At 49.5% G+C, this 14,058-nt stretch overlaps 1 protein-coding gene across 6 annotated transcripts in view; it reads right to left on the bottom strand.

Moving 5' to 3' along the window:
• cadps2 (Ca++-dependent secretion activator 2) overlaps nucleotides 1-14,058 on the bottom strand; it is a 241,951-nt gene that overhangs the window by 97,352 nt on the left and 130,541 nt on the right. For all 6 annotated transcript variants that reach the window (XM_071405535.1, XM_071405536.1, XM_071405537.1 and 3 more), the window contains exons 11-12: nucleotides 13,378-13,587; nucleotides 8,012-8,148 (exon numbers count right to left, since the gene is read on the bottom strand). In XM_071405535.1, the coding sequence (XP_071261636.1) occupies nucleotides 8,012-8,148; nucleotides 13,378-13,587 (347 nt within the window). The remainder of the gene's footprint in view (nucleotides 1-8,011; nucleotides 8,149-13,377; nucleotides 13,588-14,058) is intronic.

Genomic DNA, 14,058 nt, shown 5'->3' with positions numbered 1-14,058 from the left:
CTCTCTCTCTCTCTCCGAATCTCCCTCCCTCCCACTCTCTCTCTCTCTCTCCGAATCTCCCTCCCTCCCACTCTCTCTCTCTCTCTCGTTCACCCCCCCCCCCTTATCTCCCTCTCTCTCTCGTTCGTCCCCCCCCCCTTATCTCCCTCTCTCCCTCGTTCGTCCCCCCCTTATCTCCCTCTCTCTCTCGTTCGTCCCCCCCCTTATCTCCCTCTCTCTCTCATTCATCCCCCCCTTATCTCCCTCTCTCTCGTTCGTTCCCCCTCTCTCGTCCGTTCCCCCCCATCCCCCTATCTCTCTCTCGTTCGTTCCCCCCCTCTCTCTCTCGTTTGTTCCCCCCTCTCTCTCCGAATCTCCCTCCCTCTCTCTCTCCGAATCTCCCTCCCTCTCTCTCTCCGAATCTCCCTCCCTCTCTCTCTCCGAATCTCCCTCCCTCTCTCCGAATCTCCCACTCTCTCTCCCTCCGAATCTCCCTCCCTCCAAATCTCTCTCTCTCCGAATCTCCCTCCCTCTCTCTCTCTCCCACTCTCTCTCTCTCCGAATCTCCCTCCCTCTCTCTCTCTCCGAATCTCCCTCCCTCCGAATCTCTCTCCCTCCCACTCTCTCTTTCTCCGAATCTCCCTCCCTCCCACTCTCTCTCTCTCCGAATCTCCCTCCCTCCCACTCTCTCTCTCTCCGAATCTCCCTCCCTCCCACTCTCTCTCCGAATCTCCCTCCCTCCCACTCTCTCTCTCCGAATCTCCCTCCCTCCCACTCTCTCTCTCTGAATCTCCCTCCCTCCCACTCTCTCTCTCTGAATCTCCCTCCCTACCACTCTCTCCGAATCTCCCTCCCTCCCACTCTCTCTCTCTCCGAATCTCCCTCCCTCCGAATCTCCCTCCCTCCCACTCTCTCTCTCTCTCTCTCTCTCTCTCTCTCTCTCTCCGAATCTCCCTCCCTCCCACTCTCTCTCTCTCTCTCTCCGAATCTCCCTCCCTCCCACTCTCTCTCTCTCTCTCTCTCTGAATCTCCCTCCCTCCCACTCTCTCTCTCTCTCTCTCTGAATCTCCTTCCCTCCCTCCCTCCCACTCTCTCTCTCCGAATCTCACTCCCTCCCACTCTCTCTCTCTCTCCGAATCTCCCTCCCTCCCTCCCACTCTCTCTCTCTCTCTCTCTCTCTCTCCGAATCTCCCTCCCTCCCACTCTCTCTCGCTCTCTCTCTCTGAATCTCCCTCCCTTCCACTCTCTCTCTCTCTCCGAATCTCCCTCCCTTCCACTATCTCTCTCTCTCTCCGAATCTCCCTCCCACTCTCTCTCTCTCTCTCTCTCTCCGAATCTCCCTCCCTCCCACTCTCTCTCTCTCTCTCTCTCTCTCTCCGAATCTCCCTCCCTCCCACTCTCTCTCTCTCTCTCCGAATCTCCCTCCCTCCGAATCTCCCTCCCTCCCACTCTCTCTCTCTCTCTCTCCGAATCTCCCTCCCACTATCTCTCTCTCTCTCTCTGAATCTCCCTCCCTCCCACTCTCTCTCTCTCTCTCTCTGAATCTCCTTCCCTCCCTCCCTCCCACTCTCTCTCTCCGAATCTCACTCCCTCTCACTCTCTCTCTCTCTCTCCGAATCTCCCTCCCTCCCACTCTCTCTCTCTCTCTCTCTCTCCGAATCTCCCTCCCTCCCACTCTCTCTCGCTCTCTCTCTCTGAATCTCCCTCCCTTCCACTCTCTCTCTCTCTCCGAATCTCCCTCCCTTCCACTATCTCTCTCTCTCTCTCCGAATCTCCCTCCCTCCCACTCTCTCTCTCTCTCTCTCCGAATCTCCCTCCCTCCCACTCTCTCTCTCTCTCTCTCCGAATCTCCCTCCCTCCCACTCTCTCTCTCTCTCTCTCTCCGAATCTCCCTCCCTCCCACTCTCTCTCTCTCTCTCCGAATCTCCCTCCCTCCGAATCTCCCTCCCTCCCACTCTCTCTCTCTCTCTCTCTCTCTCTCCGAATCTCCCTCCCTCCCACTCTCTCTCTCTCTCTCTCTCTCTCTCTCTCCGAATCTCCCTCCCTCCCACTCTCTCTCTCTCTCTCTCCGAATCTCCCTCCCTCCCACTCTCTCTCTCTCTCTCTCTGAATCTCCCTCCCTCCCACTCTCTCTCTCCGAATCTCACTCCCTCCCACTCTCTCTCTCTCTCCGAATCTCCCTCCCTCCCACTCTCTCTCTCTCTCTCTCCGAATCTCCCTCCCTCCCACTCTCTCTCGCTCTCTCTCTCTGAATCTCCCTCCCACTCTCTCTCTCTCTGAATCTCCCTCCCTTCCACTATCTCTCTCTCTCTCTCTCCGAATCTCCCTCCCACTCTCTCTCTCTCTCTCTCCGAATCTCCCTCCCTCCCTCCCACTCTCTCTCTCTCTCTCTCCGAATCTCCCTCCCTCCCCCTCTCTCTCTCTCTCTCTCTCTCTCTCTCTCTCTCTCTCTCTCTCTCTCTCTCTCTCTCCGAATCTCCCTCCCTCCCACTCTCTCTCTCTCTCTCTCTCTCTGAATCTCCCTCCCTCCCACTCTCTCTCTCTCTCTCTGAATCTCCCTCCCTCCCACTCTCTCTCTCTCTCTCTCTCCGAATCTCCCTCCCTCCCTCCCTCCCACTCTCTCTCTCTCCGAATCTCCCTCCCTCCCACTCTCTCTCTCTCTCTCTCTCTCTGAATCTCCCTCCCTCCCACTCTCTCTGAATCTCCCTCCCTCCCACTCTCTCTCTCTCTCTCTCTCTGAATCTCCCTCCCTCCCTCCCACTCTCTCTCTCTCTCTCTCTCTGAATCTCCCTCCCTCCCTGAATCTCCCTCCCTCCCTGAATCTCCCTCTCTCTGAATCTCCCTCCCTCCCTCCCTCCCTCCCACTCTCTCTCTCTCTCTCTCTCTCTCTCTCTCCGAATCTCCCTCCCTCCCACTCTCTCTCTCTCTCCGAATCTCCCACTCTCTCTCTCTCTCTCCGAATCTCCCTCCCTCCCACTCTCTCTCTCTGAATCTCCCTCCCTCCCACTCTCTCTCTCTCTCTCTCTCCGAATCTCCCTCCCTCCCACTCTCTCTCTCTCTCTCTCTCTCTGAATCTCCCTCCCTCCCTCTCTCTCTCTCTCTCTCTCTCTCTCTCTGAATCTCCCTCCCTCCCACTCTCTCTCTCTCCGAATCTCCCTCCCTCCCTCCCACTCTCTCTCTCTCTCTCTCCGAATCTCCCTCCCTCCCACTCTCTCTCTCTCTCTCTGAATCTCCCTCCCTACCACTCTCTCTCTCTCTCTCTCTCTCTCTCTCTCTCTCTCTCTCTCTCTGAATCTCCCTCCCTCCCACTCTCTCTCTCTCTCTCTCCGAATCTCCCTCCCTCCCACTCTCTCTCTCTCTCTCTCCGAATCTCCCTCCCTCCCCCTCTCTCTCTCCGAATCTCCCCCTCTCCCGCTCCGAATCTCCCCCTCTCTGAATCTCCCCCTCTCTGAATCTCCCCCTCTCTGAATCTCTCCCTCTCTGAATCTCCCTCCCTCTCTGAATCTCCCTCCCTCCCACTCTCTCTCTCCGAATCTCCCTCCCTCCCACTCTCTCTCTCTCTCTCTCTCTCCGAATCTCCCTCCCACTCTCTCTCTCTCTCTCTCTCCGAATCTCCCTCCCTCCCACTCCCTCCCTCCCTCTCTCTCTGAATCTTCCTCTCCCTCCCTCTCTCTCTGAATCTTCCTCTCCCTCCCTCTCTCTCTGAATCTCCCCCTCCCTCCACCTCTGAATCTCCCCCTCCCTCCACCTCAATCTCCCTCCCTCCCTCCACCTCAATCTCCCTCCCTCCCTCCACCTCAATCTCCCTCCCTCCCTCCACCTCAATCTCCCTCCCTCCCTCCACCTCAATCTCCCTCCCTCCCTCCACCTCAATCTCCCTCCCTCCCTCCACCTCAATCGCCCTCCCTCCCTCCACCTCAATCTCCCTCCCTCCCTCCACCTCTGAATCTCCCTCCCTCCCTCCACCTCAATCTCCCTCCCTCCCTCCACCTCAATCTCCCTCCCTCCCTCCACCTCAATCTCCCCCTCCCTCCACCTCAATCTCCCTCCCTCCCTCCACCTCAATCTCCCTCCCTCCCTCCACCTCAATCTCCCTCCCTCCCTCCACCTCAATCTCCCTCCCTCCCTCCACCTCAATCTCCCTCCCTCCCTCCACCTCAATCTCCCTCCCTCCCTCCACCTCAATCTCCCTCCCTCCCTCCACCTCAATCTCCCTCCCTCCCTCCACCTCAATCTCCCTCCCTCCCTCCACCTCAATCTCCCTCCCTCCCTCCACCTCAATCTCCCTCCCTCCCTCCACCTCAATCTCCCTCCCTCCCTCCACCTCAATCTCCCTCCCTCCCTCCACCTCAATCTCCCTCCCTCCCTCCACCTCAATCTCCCTCCCTCCCTCCACCTCAATCTCCCTCCCTCCCTCCACCTCAATCTCCCTCCCTCCCTCCACCTCAATCTCCCTCCCTCCCTCCACCTCAATCTCCCTCCCTCCCTCCACCTCAATCTCCCTCCCTCCCTCCACCTCAATCTCCCTCCCTCCCTCCACCTCAATCTCCCTCCCTCCCTCCACCTCAATCTCCCTCCCTCCCTCCACCTCAATCTCCCTCCCTCCCTCCACCTCAATCTCCCTCCCTCCACCTCAATCTCCCTCCCTCCACCTCAATCTCCCTCCCTCCACCTCAATCTCCCTCCCTCCACCTCTGAACTAATATAATAATACAAAAGAATACATCCGAGCGCCCTGCCGCCTGGCAGCATGTGACAAGATGTTCCACTGTGACAAACAGATGGCCCACTCACTCCTTGGTGCTGAACGCTTAATTGGCTATTAACGAGCCGACTGCCTCGTTAGCTCTCTCTCTCTAACGAACATGGTTGCTGTAGGCTGAGTGACAGGGGCTCTTCTAAGACTGGTCTAGGTCAATGCTGTATCAAAGCTTGAAAAATGGAACCCGCTAAAGTTCAAGTTGTCGTATCACTTTTTGAAAAACCTGCTGAACTTAGTCTGCTGTGTGAAATTTGGCGAAACAAATAGGAAGGAGGGAGATTTAAACTTTTTATTTGCTTTAGATTAGAACAACCATGTACACCCAGTGGACACTAACCTTTTCTGAGTCAAGATCACTTTGAGTCAAAATGCAAACCGAAATCTAACGCTCAGAATTTTTAAAAACATTACTTAAAATGTGATGATAGCCTTCATCTGATGGCCAGTCTGAGGGGAGGGAGCAGCGGTGAGAAATAATAAATCATTAAAACAACGCAAGCTATCGGAAAACTTTACTATACTCATTCATTGTAGCTGTAGTGATGGTTGTAGCGTGAGTGGAAGAAGTATCAACTTTGCTGTGTGTTCGAGGCTTCTTTTTACAGTCTATGGCTCGAGGAATGTGCAGACACTGATCCAGGGGTGGAAAAAGAACCCAATTCTCATACTTGAGTAAAAGTAAAGATACCTTAATAGAAAATGACTCAAGTGAAAGTCGCCCAGTAGAATACTACTTAAGTAAAAGTCTAAAAGTATTTGGTTTTAAATATACTTAAGTATCAAAAGGTAAATGTAATTGCTAAAATATACTTAAGTAACAAAATTAAAAGTAATAGTACATATAATTTCATATTCCTTATATTAAGCAAACCAGACTGCAACATGTGTTTTTTAAATTTATGGATAGCCAGGGGCACACTCCAACACTCAGACATAACTTACAAACCAAACATTTGTGTGTACTGATTCTGCCAGATCAGAGGGATGACCACGTGTTCTCTTGATAAGTGGGTGAATTTGACCATTTTCCTGCCTTGCTAAGCATTCAAAATGTAACGTGTACTTTTAGTGTCAGGGAAAATGGAGTAAAAGTACATTATTTTCATTATAAATGTAGTGAAGCAAAAGTTATAAATAGTAAAGTCAAGTACAGATACCCCCAAAAACTACTTAAGTAAAAAAAACTTTAAAGTGCTACTTAAGTACTTTACACCACTGCACTGATCTGAGCTGATTGGCCAGCGGTAGCCCTATAGCTTCACTTCATTTGCTCTCTGGGCCTGCCGGGTAGCCAGAGTTCTACCTTGAGACATGAAATTGATCAAAATGGTCTAATGGACTAACAGTGAGATGCTTACGGCCCGACCCAACAATACAGAGGAAACAGAAATAATAGAAACATAATAACACAAGGAATAAATCCACAGTGAGTAACGATAACTTGGCTTTAGACACGGGGTACCAGTACCGAGTCCATGTGCAAGGGTACGAGCTAATTGAGGAAGACATGTACATATAGGTTGGGATAAAGTGACTCAAAACGTCCCGTGACCTGAATGTGGCTCGTGACCCACCAGTTCAGAATCACTGCACTAACACACATAGAGACAAGGAAACACAAACACGCATGCCAAATATTGGTCTTCACATAATGTCCAGGTCCGCAGGAGTGGAAAGAGTACTGAAATATCCTACTCATGTACTGTTACTTTAGTAGAGGCACTGTTACTTGAATGTATTTTATCTCAAGTAGAAGAACAGTTAATTTAATGTATTTTATCTCAAGTAGAAGAACAGTTAATTTAATGTATTTTTTCTCAAGTAGAAGAACTGTTACTTTAATGCAAGTAGAAGTAAACTTACTGACTTGCAACACTCAAAAAAGTGCAAGTACTCAGAAAAGCTACTCAATTACAGTAACGAGAGTAGTTGTAATTAGTTACTGTTCACCAATGGTGTTCAGTATATGATCCCATGACCCTGCACTTCAAGCTTGACCACCCAACTCTTTTTTTTCTGAAGACCTGCGTGTGTGTGCGTATACTATAGTCCAAGAATCTGATTGGTTTATCCGCTGTTAGATGACAATACATACCAGCCACTCTGTTCCACTGTATCAAAGTGTTGATGTACAGCAGGATTCTATTCACATTGGGAAACTCCATAAGTACGACAAGAAATCGGACTTTCTAAAGTTGGACAACCCAAATCTGATCTACCACTGAATGTGGCTTCAACGGAGACTACAAGTTGATACACAAAGCCCTTGACAAAGCCATTCACATGAATAAAGTGTGTGGAGGGAGCTCATCCTGTGTTAGTCTGAGTTGAATGAGGAATCGTTAGTAGGACTATGACAGACTGGCCAGCTGATTCCAGGTGCAAGGAGACGGGTTAAAGAAGGATTTTAAAGTCTTGAGACAACTGAGACATGGATTGTGTATGTTTGCCATTCAGAGGGTGAATGGGCAAGACAAATAGTTTGTGCCTTTGAACGTGGTATGGTAGTAGGTGCTAGGCACACTGGTATGAATGTGTCAAGAACTGCAATGCTGCTGGGTTTCCCACACTCAACAGTGTCCTGTGTGTATCAAGAATGGTCCGCCACTCAAAGAACATCAAGCCAACTGGACACAACTGTGGGAAGCATTGGAGTCAACATGGACCAGCATCCCTGTATAACGCTTTCGACACCTTGTAGAGTCCATGCCCTGACGAATTGAGAGTGTTCTGAGGGCAAATGGGGGCAACTCAATATTACGTAGGTGTTCCTAATGTTTTATACATTCAGTGCATAAAGGGATTGGGTCTGATTCTAATCTGAAAGATGGCCTATTTACACTACTATATTTCACATTCAAAATCTGGGTTTAGCGCAATTCCTGGATTTGAAAGGGAATTGACCACTATGGTACATATGGCCAGGTCCACACACCCACACACCCTCCCCCCTTTACTCCTTCTCTGTGGCCTCTCTCCACTGAATAGGCTCAGCAGTGGTCTGTGGGGGTCATGTTTTTATTTGTGAAGTATTGATTAGTACCGTTTATCCCCCCTCGTTGAGTGTGAGCGCTACCAAACCCCCGAGGCATGAGTCTCCTGCTGCAGGCAGAGTCTAAAAGATAAAGCCTTTGCGAGGCCTCTCTCCCACTCCAAAATTGGAAGCCTGTCTCCTTTCTTTGCGCTGGCTTGGACTACAATATTATTTCTCAGAAACGTCTGGCATATAAATAAACATTCAATAATGGACCATCTCTCGCTCTCTCTCACCAGGCAGGAGAAGGAGTCATTCATCCGGTGCTGTAGGGTCCGTTTCTGCAGCATGGGGAACAAGGCGGCGTGGTCGAAACGACAGGGCACCGCAGAGATCAGATCCTCTACCCCCTGCCTCTGAGAGCGATCCAGACCTGAGAGAGAGAGACAGACAGAAAGCAGACAGAGAGTTGGTGAGACAAAGAGACCGAATGAGTATTAGAGCTATAGAGAAACAGTTGAACAAAAAAATCCATTCCGTCCTTCATCTCCTTCAATCAAAATAATAACAATGAAGTGCATCTTTGCAACACCTGGTAGCACAGAGTGACAGACTCCTCCAGTCCAAATCACAACATACACACTGATGTGGAAGTCGGGTAGACAGAATGATGGAACATAATTCACGCCTTTGAGTACAACCGTGAAACAGAAGTGTAAAAAGAGGAGGGAATTCTTATTTGACTGGATTGGCATCGTCAGTTTTCGCTGCTTTGGTTATTAGTTCCCACCTCCATTGGCGTGAGATACTCTGTGAAATCCAGGTTCCAAATTTCGACTGTAAATACGAGAAACTGACAGATACCCCCGCAACATGCGACGCTATGTGAGGAAAAACAGTGACACAAACAAACACAAGCATGTAAAGCGTCTTGTCACAACACTTTGACAATGTTAGTCTTTGTAAAGCACCACTTGAGCAAATCCAAGTCATTTGGTCAGTGGTGGATAAGCATTGACCAATGACTGTTCCTATATAGCGCCTGTGTACAGTATCTGTTGCGTGTTTGTGCCCTACATGTCGTTGTCCTTCTCTAAGCCTGGATATTTTCTATGTCACACAAAGAGCTAGTGAATGGACAGGGAAGAGAGTGAGCATCGTTTGAGCAGGAAATAACAGAACAACGCACATACCATCCACAAACAACTGATACAAGGAGGCCAGGTCAGAAAATGAAAGAAAGAAATAGGAGTGTCCAGGTTCAGATCCAGTCCTTTTAGACTCGTCCCAGTTAATAGCTGGTGCTGAGCAGAACGAGCCCCCCCCCCCCCCCCCCCATGAAAAGCCTAACACTCTCTTTTCCCGTATTGTAGAAATACATTTGGGACAGACTTTTCTTCACATGACACACGGCCCCACAAAAGACCAAGGCTGTAGAAAAATACCCCCCCCACGCCTCTGATGCCCGCGGCTTCACACCCGAGACAAGCATTAGCTTTTTATTAACGCTGCCATTTCTGGCTTGACCACCACTCTTGTACAGACAGAGAAAAGCCCAGTGCTTTGGCCGCAAGCGCTCTCTTTGACATTTGTGTTTCCCCTCTTCTTCCCTTGTTGCTTTTGTCTAAAAAAGGCAGCAGAAGTGCAATCCCCACAATCAACTCTTTTTTCACCTCACTGTTTCTGTCCTCCTGTCCTTTCATTCCGATGTAGGTCATTTTACATTCTTTAATGTAATTTGGAGAAAGGCGCGGTGGAACGAGACGATTGTAAAGAAAACGAGACAAAGGGATATAGATTAAAGATGATGATGAGACGGAGAGGGAGAGACAGTATTGATTGAGGGGCTGCAGGAGGAGGCGTGATGTTAACTTATCCAGTCACTAGGAGAAATCCTATTGATCCGTGTCATCTTTAACTTCCAGCTATTATCTGTACATGAGGAGGGGAGGGGGGGGTGTTAGAGTGTATGTCTGTCTCTGTGTGTGTGGCTAGACAGGGGGTGTTGAAGTTAGGTCAGTTATTAGAGTGTGTGTATTGTGTGTGTGTATGTATGGGGTATGTTGGCATGTGTGTTGAGTGTCTGTTGCTAGGCCAGTTGAAGGGGAGACGAACTTTGTTGTGTGTGTTTACAAAGCACAACCGTGTCTCTCTGGAGTTAATGAATCGTAGCTGAAGGAGTACATCCCTTATGCCTGGTGTGGGACTAGGGAAGAGGATATAGATACAGGGGAACAGCTTGGCGTGGGACTAGGGAAGATGATATAGATACAGGGGAACAGCTTGGTGTGGGACTAGGGAAGATGATATAGATACAGGGGAACAGCTTGGTGTGGGACTAGGGAAGAGGATATAGATACAGGGGAACAGCTTGGTGTGGGACTAGGGAAGAGGATATAGATACAGGGGAACAGCTTGGTGTGGGACTAGGGAAGAGGATATAGATACACGGAACAGCTTGGCGTGGGACTAGGGAAGAGGATATAGATACAGGGGAACAGCTTGGCGTGGGACTAGGGAAGAGGATATAGATACAGGGGAACAGCTTGGTGTGGGACTAGGGAAGAGGATATAGATACAGGGGAACAGCTTGGTGTGGGACTAGGGAAGATGATATAGATACACGGAACAGCTTGGTGTGGGACTAGGGAAGATGATATAGATACAGGGGAACAGCTTGGTGTGGGACTAGGGAAGAGGATATAGATACAGGGGAACAGCTTGATGTGGGACTAGGGAAGAGGATATGGATACAGGGGAACAGCTTGGTGTGGGACTAGGGAAGAGGATATAGATACAGGGGAACAGCTTGGTGTGGGACTAGGGAAGAGGATATAGATACAGGGGAACAGCTTGGTGTGGGACTAGGGAAGAGGATATGGATACACGCAACAGCTTGCTGTGGGACTAGGGAAGAGGATATAGATACACGGAACAGCTTGGTGTGGGACTAGGGAAGAGGATATAGATACAGGGGAACAGCTTGGCGTGGGACTAGGGAAGAGGATATAGATACAGGGGAACAGCTTGGTGTGGGACTAGGGAAGAGGATATAGATACAGGGGAACAGCTTGGTGTGGGACTAGGGAAGAGGATATAGATACACGGGAACAGCTTGGTGTGGGACTAGGGAAGAGGATATAGATACAGGGGAACAGCTTGGTGTGGGACTAGGGAAGAGGATATAGATACAGGGGAACAGCTTGGTGTGGGACTAGGGAAGATGATATAGATACACGGAACAGCTTGGTGTGGAACTAGGGAAGAGGATATAGATACAGGGGAACAGCTTGGTGTGGGACTAGGGAAGAGGATATAGATACACGGGAACAGCTTGGTGTGGGACTAGGGAAGAGGATATAGATACACGGGAACAGCTTGGTGTGGGACTAGGGAAGAGGATATAGATACACGGAACAGCTTGGTGTGGGACTAGGGAAGAGGATATAGATACAGGGGAACAGCTTGGTGTGGGACTAGGGAAGATGATATAGATACACGGAACAGCTTGATGTGGGACTAGGGAAGAGGATATAGATACAGGGGAACAGCTTGATGTGGGACGGGGAAGAGGATATAGATACAAGGGAACAGCTTGATGTGGGACGGGGAGAGTTGCAGGGGGAGAGCTTGGCGCTCAATCTCTTCATATCCATCTATTTTCAGCCCCATCAGCGTTGTCACAGCAGCAGTCACATCCATGTGGCATGTGCCCCGGTGAGGTGGCAGATCCCATGATGACAGGTTATCGACGCGGGCGGAGAGAGACGCGGAGTGCTAACATCTCAGGTACACCAGGCGGAGCGATGGGACTGGGTCGAGCGAGCCGGACATGGGCGCTGAGGGGAGAGACAGATGCGGACAGACAGGGTATCGGAGAATCAGCATCGCTCCCGCCACACACAGGCACACTCATGCATGCACAGACAAACACACACACACCTTACGTAGAAACCTCCTCAGAGGTCCCAGCTGTCCTAATAGTTGTGGCTGTCATTTAAAATATGAGAGAGGCTTTAAACTACCAGACAGGTTGGACATCAGTCCTAAACGTCAAACCCCTGCTTTTCAAAACAGAAACTGACAAGAACATTGACAGATCAGCCTGATGAAAGTGACGGCTGTGTCACATCTCAGCAAAGCATGAAGGGAAAAGATTTACAAGTCAGGAGCAGCTTTCTCTAAAACGACCTTCCTGTTTAGAACAAAAGGGGGTTTCAAGAGTTAGATTCCACCAGAAACAGTCTCTGTATGTAATTTATATATTATAAATTACATACAGAGACTGTATGTACATATATGGTCAGAAAAACATTACCTGAATAAATATACAGCAATGTCTTTTTATAATGTATACATACCTACCAATAACATCCCCACACAACATTCATACCCGGTCAACAGCGTAGGACTATACATACTAAAATGCTGTTGTGTCATGCAAACAACAAGTGATTCCTTGAAGGCCGGCGAACCAAAAACATGTTTACTACAGTCTGTGCCTTAGAGTGCTCAATTACTGAAACCAATGCTCAAATGCAGCCTTTGAAGGCAACGCAAGGATATTGTTACTGTTGCAGCAACCTGGCATTCTCTAATGGGCTCAAATCTTCTTTAGAATAACACTGACTTCAACAAACACCCAAATAGCAAACAACCCATGCCATGTGTGTGTGTGTGAGAGAGATTAGCTCGTTGTTTAACCTCTTAATCACACTACAGGAAAATTCCTCCAGGGTGTGTGTGAAGATATGAGCTCTGTGACATCACACACACACACACACACACACACACACACACACACACACACACACACACACACACACACACACACACACACACACACACACACACACACACACACACACACACACACACACACACACACACACACACACACACACACACACACACACACACACACACACACACACACCTGAGCTGTTCCCAGTTAAAGGGCCATTTCATAGCATAATGCTAACAAGAAGATCCTGATTGTCCCCTATAAGCCATACTCTGTCCCAGTACTGGTGATGAAGTACTCATACAGGTTACAAACACACACCAAACTGCCCTAATATATAGTTCATATGCTACAATACCAGTCTTCCACCTCACACAATGTACACAAATGTCTCTGCATTGTAATGATCAAAAGGATTCTGACACACACACACCTGTATTTGGGCTGATGGCAGAAAACTGTATGTTGCCACACACTCGATGGCCCGACAAGCAGATGCTAATGTGCTAAATTAGCCCCCGGCTGGTGTGTGTGTGTTCCAGCGGTATCTCAGTCGATTAATGTCCTCTCTCTGGCTACAGCACTGAACACATCACCTTGTCATAGACTCATCTCCTCTCCAGTCAACTGAGTAGGTTAGACATTCATCTGTTTGAATTTGTTCAATCACTCATTGCCTTTATTCATTTTCTTTCTGTCAACAATTTATGCAAGTGAAGAAATGTTTCAAACAAACCTGTGGTGATGCTGATACACAAGGTGAGTCTTAGTTGGCTTCATACAGTTGTGGGTTTGATTCCCACAAGACCATATTAATATGGGTTAATCGTAAGACCATTGGGGCAAAACCTTCAGCCAAATGACCACTTATATTATCTTATTTTTCTAGAATAAAGGAATAAATTGTGTTTAACCTACTGAGCAGTGAGATTGGTGCGTCTGGCTGGGGGTTCCCTCCTCTGCAGTTCTGTCTCTGGATCTGGGTGGGTGGAACTGGTTTGTATGACTGGCCCGTGGCGCGGTATATGGCCTGAACCCACAGCATCCGGTCCTGCTCGTCATCACTGGCAAACACAACCAGGTCACCCTCCTTGACAGCACTGAAGAAGACTCGACCGCCCTGGAGACCTAAAAGAAAGAAAGAAAAGAGGAGACAGAGAGAGAGTGACAGAGAGACAGCAAGAGAGAGAGCGAGAGAGAGAGAGAGAGAGAGAGAGAGAGACAGAGAGCGAGCGACAGAGAGCGAGCGACAGAGAGAGAGAGAGAGAGAGAGAGAGAGAGAGCGAGCGAGCGACAGAGAGAGCGAGCGAGCGACAGAGAGAGAGAGCGAGCGACAGAGAGAGAGAGAGAGCGACAGAGAGAGAGAGCGAGCGACAGAGAGAGAGAGAGAGCGACAGAGAGAGAGCGACAGAGAGAGAGAGCGACAGAGAGAGAGAGCGACAGAGAGAGAGAGCGACAGAGACAGCGACAGAGAGACAGAGAAAGACAGACAGCGAGAGAGAGACAGAGATAGAGACAGAGAGAGCGAGCGACAGAGAGAGCGAGCGACAGAGAGAGCGACAGAGAGAGAGCGACAGAGAACGAGCGAGCGACAGAGAA

This window comes from Salvelinus alpinus, chromosome 6, assembly GCF_045679555.1.
Source record: "Salvelinus alpinus chromosome 6, SLU_Salpinus.1, whole genome shotgun sequence".
In the NCBI taxonomy this organism is placed as follows: domain Eukaryota; kingdom Metazoa; phylum Chordata; class Actinopteri; order Salmoniformes; family Salmonidae; genus Salvelinus; species Salvelinus alpinus.
Note: the sequence above shows the minus strand (reverse complement) of the source record. Positions and strands in the feature narration are given on the sequence as shown.